At 45.5% G+C, this 14,545-nt stretch overlaps 1 protein-coding gene across 14 annotated transcripts in view; it reads right to left on the bottom strand.

Moving 5' to 3' along the window:
* The window catches only part of HYDIN (HYDIN axonemal central pair apparatus protein), a 443,605-nt gene that overhangs the window by 69,712 nt on the left and 359,348 nt on the right, over positions 1-14,545 (bottom strand). For 13 of the 14 annotated variants that reach the window (XM_042917620.1, XM_042917622.1, XM_042917618.1 and 10 more), the window contains 8 exons: positions 13,051-13,272; positions 10,103-10,311; positions 9,700-9,882; positions 8,726-8,845; positions 5,934-6,093; positions 5,657-5,829; positions 4,834-5,032; positions 2,190-2,289 (listed from right to left, as the gene is read on the bottom strand). In XM_042917620.1, coding sequence (XP_042773554.1) covers positions 2,190-2,289; positions 4,834-5,032; positions 5,657-5,829; positions 5,934-6,093; positions 8,726-8,845; positions 9,700-9,882; positions 10,103-10,311; positions 13,051-13,272 — 1,366 coding nt within the window. Of the gene's footprint in view, positions 1-2,189; positions 2,290-4,833; positions 5,033-5,656; positions 5,830-5,933; positions 6,094-8,725; positions 8,846-9,699; positions 9,883-10,102; positions 10,312-13,050; positions 13,273-14,545 lie in introns of those variants that run through there. The other variant, XR_006196932.1, reaches the window with a different exon arrangement.

Raw genomic sequence — 14,545 nt, 5'->3', positions numbered from 1 at the left:
ATGAGTGGATGGCACAGGGGTGAGAAGCAGGGGAACTCCCTATTGAAGTTCACGTGGAAAATTCACGGCGACAAGTTCAGAGGATTTGTTTTCTGAAAACACTGTGGCTAAAAATACCTCGAGCAGGGGCGCCTGGGTGGCGCAGTCGGTTAAGCGTCCGACTTCAGCCAGGTCACGATCTCACGGTCCGTGAGTTCGAGCCCCGCGTCAGGCTCTGGGCTGATGGCTCAGAGCCTGGAGCCTGTTTCCGATTCTGTGTCTCCCTCTCTCTCTGTCCCTCCCCCGTTCATGCTCTGTCTCTCTCTGTCCCAAAAATAAAAATAAACGTTGAAAAAAAAAAAAAAAAATACCTCGAGCAATTGAGTCTCAGCCAATAAACAATAGACACTGCTCTTGAGCCCAGTTCAAGTTGGGTGGCTCCCCCTGGTTTCCATCTTAGGACCACTGTCCTTCCTTTCATGCTTTCCACTAGCTAAAACTTCTGCTATTAAAAATTTTTTTTTTTGCATCAAGTGTATATAATATACATACTTAGAATATTACATATAAATTTGTATTGTTTTACTTAGCATTGCATCATAAGCATGTCTCCACATAATTGAAAACCTCATAAATGTGATCTTGATGGTTATATGTATACCATGATAGGCTGTTCTATAACTTAAAATATTATTTCTATAATAATAATATTCCATTCTTAATAGACATTTAGGTTATTTCCAATCTTCCATTATTACAAATAATGCCGCAATAAATATCTTTGTACATAAGACTAATGACATGTGGGTGCGCATGTGGCTCTTGTGTTCTACGCATCCTGCTGAGAAGGAGACCAGTCAGAAAAGGGAGAAATAATGGAGAACTGCATGCTAAAAGGGAGGGATCTAACCCGGTGTTAGGGCAGTAGAATGGGCAGAATGATGCCCTGTGCCCCCGGAAGTTTTCCATGTCCTAATCCCCGGAATCTGTGAATATGCTAATTTACATGTCAAAGGAGAATTATGGATGGAATTAAGGTTGCTAATCATCTGACTTTAAAAAATAGAAAGGTTGTCCTGGATTCTCTGGGTGGGCCCAATGTAATCACAAGGACCCTTAAAGGAGACAGAAGTGGGAGAACTAGAGAGATGGTGGCGTGAGAAGGACCTGGCCCAACATTGCTGGCTCTGAAGATGGAGGAAAAGGACCATGCCCCAAGGGATGCAGACAGCTCCTAGAAGCTGGAAAAGGCAAGGAAATGGATTCTCCCTCAGAGCTTCCAGAAATGAGTGCAGCTCTGCCAACACCTTGATGTTAGCCCAGGTAGATCTGCTTTGGACTTCAGAACCACAGCACTGTAAGCTGATAAATTTGTGTCGTTTTAAGCCACAATGTTTCTGGTAATTTGTTACAGCAGTGATAGAAAACTGTTGAAATTTTTAATTTAGGTTAGGTTTTAATTTAGGTTAACACAGGTTGGAAGAAGACAGGCACTTACTCTAAGATGACTGTTCAGAAAAAAGCTCTGCAAACTTTCTACTAATGGCCACCCCTCGTCATCTCCCATTAGAGAAATTAAGATTCGTAGTAATGTTGCTAACATTATTCGGGGATTTGCATTACAATTGACTGAAATTCCACCCCCTCCCCAACATCCACTAGTCTTCCTCTACATAAGAAATATACTAAGCGATGAATCACGGGAAACTGCCCCCAAAACCAAGAGTACACTGTATACACTGTATGTTAGCCGACTTGACAATAAATTATACTTAAAAAAATACTTAATTTGAAAATAAAAAGAAACATACTGTACTATCAGAGAAAGACAAATACCATATGATTTCACTCATGTGGAATTTTAGAAACAAAACAGATGAATATATGGGAAGGGGGTGGGAAGAGAAGAGAGGGAAACAACCCACAAGAGAATGTTAATGATAGAGAACAAACCAAGAGTTGATGGAGGGAAGTGAGTGGGGGATGGGCTAGATGGATGATGGGTACTAAGGAGAGTACTTGTCGGGATGAGCACTGTGCATTGTATGTGTATGTAAGTGATAAATTACTGAATTCTACTCCTGAAACCAATATTGTACACTGTATATTGGTTAACTAAAATTTAAATTAAAAAAAAAAAACAAACAAGAAATATACTGCACTGAAAGATGTGACTTCCAAACACCCATTCCTTGAAGGGGTCAACAGACCTTTGGGAAAGGTGATGTCCAAGGCAACGTCGTAAGACTCTGCGAAGACCATGATGTTTTCAATCTGAACAACACCAACAAGATTGTCTGCATCTAAAACCTGTTGGGGTAAGAGAAATTCTTGAGTAAAAGCAAGATCCACAGGATGCTTGGAGCTTGAACTATGTACCATGCAGTGGGAATGATGGAGAAGGAGGCATGGTGTAGAATATTTATAAGATGTATTTAGCTTTGGACTTCAGCGAGCATTTGGTATGATTAGTATACTCATAACATCCTCTGGGAAGTACCAGTGTAGACAATAAATATAAGAATGTGAAAAAGGACGTGTATTTTTCATCTTGTCCACTTATGGGTTTTAAATATTTGCATGATTGCCACTACATTATTGAAGTTGGGGTTGTGAGTATACACTGCAGAAAAGTGCTCTTTGGAATATTTATTTATTTATTTATTAGAGAGAGAGAGAGAGAGAACAGGGGAGAAGGGCAGAGGGACAGGGAGAGAGAGAATCTTAAGCAGGCACCATGCCCAGCACAGAGCCCCAAGACTGGTGTTTAAAACATTGACCTGGGTGGTGCAGCCAGTTAAGCGTCTGACTCTTGATCTCAGCTCAGATCATTGTATCTCATGGTTCATGAGTTCGAGCCCCATATTGGGTTGTATACTGATGGTGCAGAGCCTGTTTGAGATTCTCTCTCCTTCTCTCTGCCCCTCCCCTGCCTGTGCTCTCTCTCTCTCTCTTTCTCTCTCTCTCAAAATAAAAAATAAACTTAAAAAATGCCGACTTTCATCATCTGATATTCATACACTATAATTGTTGATTAAATGAATCTATCAGTATCTGTGTTCAGCTATCTTAAAGACTGTCATAGGTATGTGATAATAGAGATTAGAACCAGTGAGTGGACCCCAAAGTAGCAACAGGATTAACTCATGTAAATTACAGTTGGAAATATGAACTCAACCCAAGGAAGAATTAATAGTCAGACCTGTTCCAAGGAAAATCAGGCTGCTTTGAGTATTGGTAAGTTTTCTATTCCTACAAGTATTCAAAGAGAAGCTTGGATAATCCCTTGATTATCCTTGATTGTTGCGGAATTGATTCAAGCATCAAAAGTCAGTGGCATTCATTCATTCGTTAGTTCATTTTACAGATTCTACTGAGTACCTTCTCCGTAAGGCCTGTGCTAGACACTGGGGGCATGATGGGGTAGTGGAATGAATGGTGGCCATGTATTAACCCCTGGAACCCAGGAAGGTGACTTTATTTGGAAAAAGTCTTTGCAGATGTAATTGAGTTAAAGATCCTGAGGTGAGATCTTCCTGGATTATCTGGGTGGGCCCTATACCTAATGACAAATGTCCTTATAAGAGACAGAAGAAGAGGAAATGCAGATAGAAAAGGCCATGTGAAGACGGAGGCAGAGTTAGAGAGAGATGCAGCCACAAGCCCAGGAACACCTGGAGCCACCAGAAGCTGGACGAAGCAAGGAAGGATTCTTCCCCCAGAGTCTTCAGAGGGAGTATGACCCTGCAGACTCCTTGATTTCAGACTTCTGGCTTCCAGAACTGTGAGAGAATAGATGTGTGTTGTTTTAAGCCACTTAGTTTGTGGGCATTTGTTTACGTCAGCCCTTGGAAATGAATACAGATGATGAGCAAGTCAGGCAAGATCTTGCCCTGATGGAGTTCACATAAGAAAGTAGAGAAAGAAACAGGATATCTGAAAGGGGGAGATGCTCTGAAGGATAGAAGACAGGGCGAGTGATCGCACATAACAGGAGATTACCTTGATGCGGTGACTAGGGGAACCCAGTTGGAGCAGTGCTGTTTAGCGGACCTCAAGGAGCCTGGGGGTGACATTCTTGGCAGGGTTGCTGCAAGGCCAAAGGCCTGAGGCAGGAAAAAGCCAAGAGACCACATGATGGAGCCTATGAGTGAGAGCGAGGTTGGATACTGAGGCAGGCAGGGACTGAGAAGCAGGGGACCCTGAGCTCTATCCTCACTACAGCTAGAGCCAGCAGAGTGCTGCTGGAAGGAGAGGGGCCTGACCTGACTGACCCAGATGGGGAATGGGCCTCTGCCAAAGTCCAGGCGAGAGATGCTATAGACAGCCTGGGCGAGGGTGGAAGCAGCAGTGAGGGCAGAGGAGCGGGCAGGTGGGAGGTATCCTGGGAGACAGAACTAGCAAGACTTGGAGGAGGACGGGGCCGGACACAGGCTGTCATGGAAATGAGGGAATCAAAGATAGTTCCTAGGTGTCTGTTGGGAGCACCTGGGTGAAAGGTGATGTTTATGGAGACAGGGATCTAAGCAGTGACTGGGTTTGGGAGTGTGAAATCAGGAATCTCATGCTTACAAAGGGATAGTAACACCATCAGTCAGTCACTCACTCTGCATTGAATGAGTGCTCTGTTCTTGGCACCAGGAAATCAGCCACGAGTGAGACTGCCTTGATGGAGCTTACAACTGTGTGCAGAATGAGACACCGTGGGTTGATGGTTGTCAAATGGGGATCAGTTGGGAGCACGTAAGAGGGAAACCTGGCTGTGGTTGTGTGTGGGTATGTGTATGTGTGTCTATCAGGGAACCCAATATGTACACATTTGATGACCAAGTCTGAAGATATGTGAAGCCTCACCTCCAACCGGATCACCCTCTTGATGTTGACAGGCTTGGAGGGCAGGAAGTGCACCTGAAGGCTGTACTCAGCCTTGGGGGGGATGGTCCCCTGCATGGTGGACACAGTGAAGTCATCGCCCAGGTGCTCCAGGCTGGTGACCCGCCAGGCCACGGGCAGGGGTGTGACGTTGCGGAGAAGAACTACCTTGGATTCTTTTCTGCAGGGACCAAAAGAAATTTTGTCAGTTTCAAATGATTCTGATTTATTATGGCGGGTCAGAAAAAGCACTTCTGGTTATTTCAATCATTGCTTAGTTCACTAACCAGTGTTTATCAGGTAATGGGACCTGGTGTTAACAATCAAGGAATGCAGGATACATAACATAACAATATTCTCTTCTAGTAGCCCCAGAAGTAAACATTCTATTTAGAATAATATGAAGCCAGTGAATGAATATGTTAAGTTCCAGTTTTGGTCTAGTATTCTCTCTTTATGCTCCAATTTCTAGACCAAGGATTCCTAACCTTTTAGGGTAATGGACTGCTTAGAGAACCTGGAAAAAAGTGAGACCTTCTTCTGAGAAAACTGCAAATATGCACACACTTTGGCAATTGATATTGGGAATGGGGGTGCTTCCTGAACCCCACTGAAGTCAAGTTAATTTGTGAACTGAATAGCATTATTAACCATTTTGGCTTGCACAGGACTAGAAGTTTCCCAGGATGCAGACTTTCAGTGCTAAAACTAGGAAAGTCCTGAGAAAATCGGGATGAGTTGGTTGCCCTAGAACTAAATGTTCCTTAAATTCCATTGCAGTCCTCGTATCATCCAGAATTCTGACCTGTGCAGCAAGAGCCGATCAAAATGCAATTGCCTGGGTTCCAGCTCTAGTTCTGGGCGGACCCCTTGGCAGCTTAATTTGAAGACCGCTGGCTCTGGGTTCTCCTTGATGCAGCAGACAATGCAGTCGTCAAAGACACCAACTGCAGTAGGGTAGGCCCATATGTTCAGCATCTAAAGGAAGAGTCAAAACAAAATACATTTATGCCGAGAACACCAAGGTGTCAAATTTCCCAAGAAAGACTTGCCCTGGTGGACTTGTTTCCAGGTGACTGTACCTGCTTCTCATTGGGTTTCAGAATCATGTTGATGGGCTCCAGGAAGTAGGTGTTTGCTTTGACATCATTCTGAAAGCAGAAGAACACCTCTGCAACCATTGGCGAATTGTTCAGGATTGTCAATGTTTCCATGTTGCCTGGGAACAAGGATGATTTGTACCTGTAAATGAACAAGAATTAGGGATGTGGCGGGGGGCAGGGGGCGCCTGGGTGGCTAAGTCGGTTAAGTGTCCGACCCATGATTTTGGCTCAGGTCACCATCTCACAGTTCATGAGTTCAAGCTCATGCATGCTGAAAGCACAGATCCTGCTTATGATTCTGTCTCCCCCTCTCTCTGCCGCTCCCCTACTTGCTTTCTCTCTCTCTCTCTCTCTCAAAATAAATAAACATTAAAAAAAAAGAATTAGGGATGTGGATGTGAGCACTGACTGAGAGTTCAGGTGGAAAAGGAGATTGTGGGGTGTACAAAGGGTAGTATGGTTCACTGAGGCAGTAGCGTGGCAGCTAAGAACACAAGCTGTGCACTTGTGGAGACTCGTGGCTATGACCTGACCCCTCTCCCTGCAAGCCTTGGTCTCCTCATCTCTAAGAGGGGAAGATAATATTTGTTAGGATTTCTATGACTATTAAATGCAGTGGCAGCTATCACGGCAAAGAATTGTAACAGAACCAGGCAGCTCTATCCTTCCCAGGGCTTATCTTCCCAGGAGGCATGAACCTTTGAGTAACTTATTATTTCACATCTGTCTTAGAGATGACCTCCTTTACCTCCTTCTCCTAGACCTGTACAAGATGTTACTGTTGTGACGTGCATTCATTTGGTGTGGTTCGTATAAGGCTGTTTCTGTTCCTTCGTGACTCTCCACAGAGTTGAGAACTGTTGGCATTAAAAGCTGCTCAATTAATGGCACTGAACAGAAAAGGAATCACAGAAGGTACAAGGCATGCCAATGAAGATGGTCATCATCAGAGGTCAGAGCACAGGTCAGGAAAACAGAGTCACCATACTCTTCACTGCTTCCCAGAAACAGTCTGAAAAGCTTTTTGGATAGACAGTGATAAAGGAAGGAAGGAGAGCAAATGGCAGAGACCAAGTCAGGGTCATAGAGACAGAATTTTCTCAGTGTCAACACCAAAGCGGGGATGACCTTCATATCTAACTGGTCACCGCCACCATCCAGCACTGTGCTAAGTCTCATGTGTATTATCCAGTTCAATTTCACAAATCTGTGGGTGGGTGCTATTATTTTCCCATTTTGCAGATGAGAACATTGAGGCTCAGCAAGATTTAAGAAAATAAATAAATAATAACAGATTGTACTGGGCCTTGTTTCTGGGCCACTGTAATCCTCTCCTTCTGGACCAGCGCTGTCTGGCCCCAAATTCTGGTTGGTTCCACCGCTGTCAGAACACATGCCTCTCTGAATGGCCATAATTTCCCTGACTTCTGACCTTGGCTGCTTTGTACATCATGTCCATCAACCTGACCCCCCTCCATCTCTCTCTGAAACCCTTCTATTGGGCCTTGAAGATCCACTCCGTTGTCAGCCAACCCTCCTCATCTGGGCTTTCTGGTCCAGCCTCTTAGGAAATAAACTCCGGGTATTAAGGGACTGGAGAACAAAGAGGGCTCGTTAGTTGCACCAAGTCAGTGAGAACACAAACATTCTCTACTTATCACAGTCAATGCTAGACGGAATTAAGACGTGGCTAGAACTGGGTCCACTTTTGGTCTTAACCTCCCTGCCTACACAATGGGAAGTTTGTATGTGACCGAACAAACTGGTCTCACTGGAAATGTATGGCCATCACCCTCACCTGGGGCACCCAATTTTGCCTGACAACTTTAATCTGTTTCTCGTATTCTACCTCCCCAGCTTTCCACAAAGACTCTTTAATCTGCTATACATTTTCTCAACAGTTTTATCTTCCCTCCACTTCCCTCCCTGTTAGGGATGACCTTGAAAATGTGTCACGGAGAAAATAGATGGTTGCATGGGAACCTTCTCACTGTTTCGACCAAATCTGCACCTGAAGCCATCTGCCTTCCTCTCTCCTAGTAGGAGGTGGTGGCCCCTCTTCCTGGCAAGAACAGCATCTCTCTGTATCCCATTGTGTAGTCTCAGGGAGCTGTACCACTGATGGCCCTTACTTCCTCTCAAAACTCTGACCTCTTCCTCCCTGTGTCCTCTTGGCATCCCGACATCATGAGAACAACAGTGTGTGAGCAGTGTTCCCTGGACTCCATGTCTCCCTCTCATCCTTGACTGCCTCTCTTTCTTCACAGTCAAGCTTTCCAAAGAACTATCTTCACACTCCATCTCCTTCCTTTTACCAGCCACTGACTCCTCAACTCACTTTGCTTGGGTTTCATCCTCAGAAATCCCTAAAAGGACCCTTGCTAAGGCCCCTATGGTCTCCATGTTGTTGAGTCCCACGGATGTCCTTTGAGAACAAAAACCACAGAGCTTATTCCTTGCTTTCTGTGGCTACTAGCTATACTTCCTAAGCATCTCAAACAACATATCGCAAAGTGAACTCTTGATCCTACCCTTTCTCCAACAAAACTGGTCCTCCTCCGGGATTTTCCATCTGGGAAGATGGTGTCCGCATTCATCTGGGTGCTTAGTAGGAACTCGGGGCACAAGAACCCAGTTCTCCTGATTTGTGGCTCAGGGCTAACTGGGGCAGCCTCATAACAACTACATCCACATGGCAATCCTGCTTTGCACTATTATTCATGAGTGCAACTTGGAGTCTGAAATCTGTTTTGAAATAACGGAACACTTACTTATCTCTTGATTTTCCACAAAGCAGTGGCCCGAAGCAAAACTTCTCCATGTTCATAATATACTTCTTAAAGATGACCTCATTTGTCTTTATGTCTGTCTTCTGCTCAGGAAATACCACTCTGAACACAGAGGAAGAAGAGAGGAAGAGAGGCTTTCTGAGTGGAAGTTCGATGCCTCCACTTGATGTTTACATGAACCCGATATTCCCTGTTCAGCAAAGGGTTCAGGTGTCTGGAGACAGAATGATTCTTAATTTGAGGACCTGAGTTGAGCCTTTGTTCCTGTTCCCTCCCTCCCACCACCCCTGGGATGAGAGAATGGTTTGAACTTGAGAAAAAAGATTCCCAGTGGAGTCTTCAATAATGAGGGGCTGATGATAGAGCTGAGCTAGATTTCCTGTTCTAGGGTGCCCGGCTACAAAAACAACCCCTATGGAAAACTAGTTCTGGACATTAGCTAGCTTCTGAGTTCCTTGTCCAGTGTGGCCTCCTGGTGAGAATTGCAAAAAACGTCTTTCTGGTGGACAAGCTATAAAAGGCCTCTTCCCCTAGAGGGGTTGTGTCACTAGCTTGCTCAGCCAGGTGACTTTATGTTGTGCATAAGGGGCGCAGTGGTGTTTGGTAGCTCAGAATAAAAGTCCGCTTGTGGACTTTCACACATTTAGTGATATTACAGGAGAAAAAGTCCGATGGTACATACCGAATCTGCTTAAATTAGCTCAGTAGTTAAATAAGCCAACTAACTCACCAGAGGAGGACATTTTGCCGGCCTGACATCTACTGACGTGCTCCATAGCTCAGTTTCATGGCATATGACATTCCTGCGGCTTTGTAAGTGTCTAAAACACTGATGCCCAGTACAGCTGGCAAACCCCGGGCCCACATTGGTAGGGAGAGCTACCTTGCTCAAAGTGCCATGTGGGAAAATGAAAGTGTTTCTGTCAACTCTCTCTTTCAAAGTACGACGGACTTACTTTGGGTCTTGGCAGATGTACGGGTAACTGCACACGCCTCGGCAGTAAAGCTGGTACTGGCGGTGAGTCCCAAGGATCTCAAAGTTAAATGTCTGGTCGAAGTTCCCAAGGTCGTCAGAAGAGAAGTGTATTCGTAAGGTCACCTCACCGTTGGCTGGCACGATCCACCGGAAGTGGTTCAGCCTGCCAACGACCATGGGGCTTTTAAAGAGAGAAGGCTTCCTCTGGGGCAGGAGCAGGCAGGACAGCTGCCTGGGAGGTGTCCCCACCTGCCAGGGTTGGGCACAATCACGCAGAGGGTCCCGCGGGCAGGACGGCCCTTCTCCCCTTGGGCGCTGTGTCAGCCACACCCTCTATTTGGGCTTCAAAACTACCCCCACCCCCGGGTGGTCCAGAGGCCCACCTGGTAAACTTCTCCTGAGACAACTGCCCAGAGAAGCTGTTCTGCTCCGTGTCTGACAGGGGGGCAATGGCTCCAGACACTGCCCCAGAAAAGACCTTCCTGCTGAAGGCCATGCGACGTTTGTCCTTCTGAGTGTCTCGGACCTGATCTGCCTTTTCTTTCAGTTTCTGTCTGCTCCCCTTGGAGGAGGTGGTCTGCTCCTCCTGCGCCTTGATTAAGAACAAGCACGAGGTCTTAAATACTCATCTGCATACACATGAACAGAGACAACTACAACATGCCTGCTGTCTGGGATGGCCGCGCTGTAGGTCCAGGATGCTGGTGGCTGCCTAGAGCAGGGGAGGGCCCAGCCAACTATCCTAGCAGAGAAGAGGAGTAGGCTGGAGAGGAGTCCAGAGCTTTTCCTGGCATCCCATTCCCCGAGGAGGAGGCCAAAGCCTAGAGAAAGCTTGAAGCTGCAGGGGATATGCTCCCATATGCATTTTGTTGTGTTTTCTTAGTACCTTTCACTCTACACCCCTCATCTCCTCCCAATCACATTGATTTTGGGACAGACCAGATCCGTGTTCTGATAGAATATTCCAAACTCTGAAATTTTCTGACTATTCTTAGAGGGTCATTTCACTTACTCCTTTATTCCCTGTATTTTTTGTAAGACAAAAATTAGGCTTCAAAGCTTGATTTGATTCATAGAGGATGTGGTATATATCACACTCCATCACAATGAGGGACAAAATGCCATGTCGACCCATGATTACAGACGCAGTGTGTTCACGTGGCTGGAGTGGTGCCCGCCAGATGTGGCCACGGTAAAGTGGGCTTTTCCTTTTGCAGCTGGCTGGTCACCTGTGGGATGATGCTCTGGGCTCGCGGTGCGCATCTCGTTCCCCAACAAAGTACTGCTTTTTGTTTTGTATAAGTTGGTGCTCCTCAATTAATACTTTTCTGGGGATAACAGAATAGTGTTTTTCTTTCTTTTTTAAAAAAAGTTTATTTTTGAGAGAGAGAAAGAGAGCATGTGTGCAAGAGCTGGGGAGGAGCCGAGGGAGGCGGGGAACGGAGGGTCAGAAGTAGGCTCTGCATTGACAGCAGAGAGCTCAATGCGGGCCTCAAACTCATGATCCGTGAGATCATGACCTGAGCCGAAGTTGGACGCTTAACCGACGGAGCTCCCTAGGTGCCCTGTGTTTTTCTAATTCTACTCTTCTTTTTATAGTTTTAGTTGCCATTCTTCCAGAATGAAGAACTTTCTTCTGCTAATTGGGGATGAACTAGAGTTCCTCCTAAAATGGTAAGTTAAAGAATGCTTAATCTTTTTCTGTTTGTGGCTCATTTTAAGGAAAGAGTTTGGTGTCATAGTCACCTCTGATGTTGGCAATTTTTTAATCTTTTTTATTTGGATTCTGTTCTAGAAAAGCCTGCCTATGCATGCTGCTGATCTCAGATGATGATTTCTTTTTTTTTCTAAATGTTTATTTTTGAGAGAAAGAGAAAGAGAGAGAGAGAGAGAGAGAGAGGAGGGGGCAGAGAGACAGGGACAGAGGATCCAAAGCTGGCTCCTCACCGACAGCAGCAAGCCAGATATGGGGCTTGAACTCACGAACTGTGAGATTATGACCTGAAGTCGGATGCTCAACTGACTGAGCCATCCAGGTGTCCCTCAGATGACAGTTTCTTACTTGTAAATAGCAGTTTGAGGCAGTCTCTTCACCTAACTGAGCCTTAGGCAGAGCCTATAAGTGATTTTATTTATTTATTAAAATGTTATTTACTTATTTTTTTTTTTTTTTTTGAGAGAGAGACAGAGCATGAGCTGGGAAGGGGCAGAGAGAGAGGGAGACACAGAATCTGAAGCAGGCTCCAGGCTCTGAGCTGTCAGCACAGAGCCTGATGTGGGGCTTAATCTCATGAACCGTGAGATCATGACCTGGGTGGAAGTCGGATGCTCAACTGACTGAGCACCCCCCACCCCGCCAGGCACCCCCAGGTGATTTTATTATTCTTGCTGGGGTGTATGTTTTGTAGGAGGCTGTGTGGAGAGATTCAAATTTGGGGCCACCACACTCCTCTGGGAATAAAAAGCCCATCTATAGTTCTTAATTATATATACCTTCTGCATATTATTGGTCAAATCTATTTTTCCTTTGTGATTTATTCTATTAATTACATGTCTATTTTCTTTTACTTTTATATGATTTCATTTGGATTGCTTATATTTTGAATTTTTTAAAGGCTCATTGATTTATTTTGAGAGACAGAGAGAGAGAGTAGGGGAGGGGCAGAGAGAGAGAAAGAAAGAGAGAGAATCCCAAGCAGGCTCCATGCTGTCAGCATGAAGCTCGATGCTAGGTTCAAACTCACAGTGAGATAATGACCTGAGCTGAAATCAAGGGTCGGATGCTCAACCAAATGAGCTGAGGTGCCCTCAGATTGCTTATATTTTTAACCCAGCTGGAATTAATTTTACCACCTTGTGTCAATAAAGAGATAAAAAGTGAGTTTACCAAAATATCTAATCTTCCCTTGATAAATTCTTTGGTAATCTGTCCTTTTTCTAGTGCTGTGTCTTCCCTTAATTCGTGTCTGTTGATTCTTGTATTCTCACGCCGTGTGTGAACTACCTTAGCTTCCCAATACATTCTAATATCTTTTTTCTAAAAGAGCTGGTCTTGCTTAATTGTTTCTCACACATAAGCTTCAGAGCAATTCAACAAGTTCCCTAGACCATCCCACGAGGGCTGGAAAGGGTGGAAGATGAGAATGAGCCATTTTGAGAGAGGCTCATGCGGGGTCCCCAGGCAGGATCCCTGATGAGTCAAAGGCAAACACATCAGCGAGCATGACAGCCAACGCTGTACTCAATTTTTGACCATGTGGAAAGTGGCCTCTGTCTGCCCATCTGAATTCCCGCCAAGGTCAGGAGGGCAAGCAGCTGGCTTGCTCCTTACCTTTGCAGAGCTCACAGTGCTTGAAAGCTCTGGTTCTGCTTCCCCTTCTCTTTTCTCCTCCTGGAGGGAGAGCTCTTCAGGTGGTGGGATCACAAACACAAAATGCTTCAGGATTTCTGTTGTGGCTGGAGGCAGCCGCTTCAGGGGGTGGGAGATGATTGAGAATAAGGCCGGAGGTGGGATGGGTGGGCCAGAGGAACCCAGACCCAAGATGTCCAGGATCTAAAGGGAAAGCCCATGGTTAATTTCCTATGCACAGGGTACCCCAGCTCCTCCCCGAGCGAGCACAGGGTGGTTCAGACCCTCCTGTCTTTTCCTCACCATTCTTGGGAGATGCCCCTGCTATGCGCATGTGTCAGGGGAGGGGTGTGAAAGACCTATGGCACAGCCCTGTAGGTTTTTCTAGATCCCCAAACCCCTAGACCAGGCTGGGGCACTTGTTGTGGCTGCACGCTCCCTGTACCTCTCTCATCATGGCCCTTGTCACCCTACCGTGTCTGTCTCTGCAGCTGGATGTTACATAAACTCCACTGGGACAAGAACCAGGACACTATAGCACAGGGCCCAGCACATAGTAGGCACTCAAAACTATGTTTTAGAGACTAGCTCTTAAGGCTCTGATGTCTATAGTACAGAGTTTTTCCATCTGTTTTCAGATCCCGTGTCAATTGTTCTTTCACCTTTAAATGTTCTTTCCTTCTAATGCTGAAAGATAGGGTCAGAGCAGGTCAAATATGGCAAAGAAAAAAAAAAGCCAAGGTTCTGGGAATGGGGTAAAGGATGGGAAGGAAGAGAGAAGTCAAAAAGAAACCAAAGAGAACATTCATTCCTACAGCATTCTCCCCTTCTGCTCTCATATATACTGAAGGAGCATCTTCCAGAGCAGATGCCTTTAAAATTTAGCAGCAACTTCCTTCTCAGCATGGAGCCCCTCAGAATAAGCATGCTATCTCTAGATTTGTCATCATCACAATGGTGTTACAGCCCACCAGAGCACCCGTTCTGTGGACCAAATGGGCTATTAGGCCAAGCAGGCAACAGTCTTCATGGAATCCTGGGTTTCTAACTTGCAGGGCAGGTGGCTAAAGACCTAATGCTTAGCTAGCGTTAACTCCCAGGGTTTGAATGTCTGCGAGGGAAAGGAATGAACAGTTTGTACCAACTGTTGAATTAATAGAGCCAGGGTTAAAGAACTTTATAACCAACAGTCTAACCTGTGGCTTGGAGTGTGGAGAGAAAACAAAAAGGCAAGCAGATCATCTTGGCTATAGTACTGGAGCACAAAGCAAGATGAGAAGATGTCCTTTTCTCCAAAAACACAATTCTAGGGGAAAAATGGCCATGATGCCTTATCTAAGGCTGAGTGGAGGCGGAACTGTAAAACGAGTGGTGTTGTGTCCTCCAACGGTCTTCTGCCCTTTGGCCTGCCTGGCCTGCTGCTGTGGGGTCAAACCACACCCTAATGTGCCCCCTTGCGGAATTACCCGTGTCCTCC

This window comes from Panthera leo, chromosome E2 (genome assembly GCF_018350215.1).
Source record: "Panthera leo isolate Ple1 chromosome E2, P.leo_Ple1_pat1.1, whole genome shotgun sequence".
NCBI classification, from domain to species: Eukaryota; Metazoa; Chordata; class Mammalia; order Carnivora; family Felidae; genus Panthera; species Panthera leo.
Note: the sequence above shows the minus strand (reverse complement) of the source record. Positions and strands in the feature narration are given on the sequence as shown.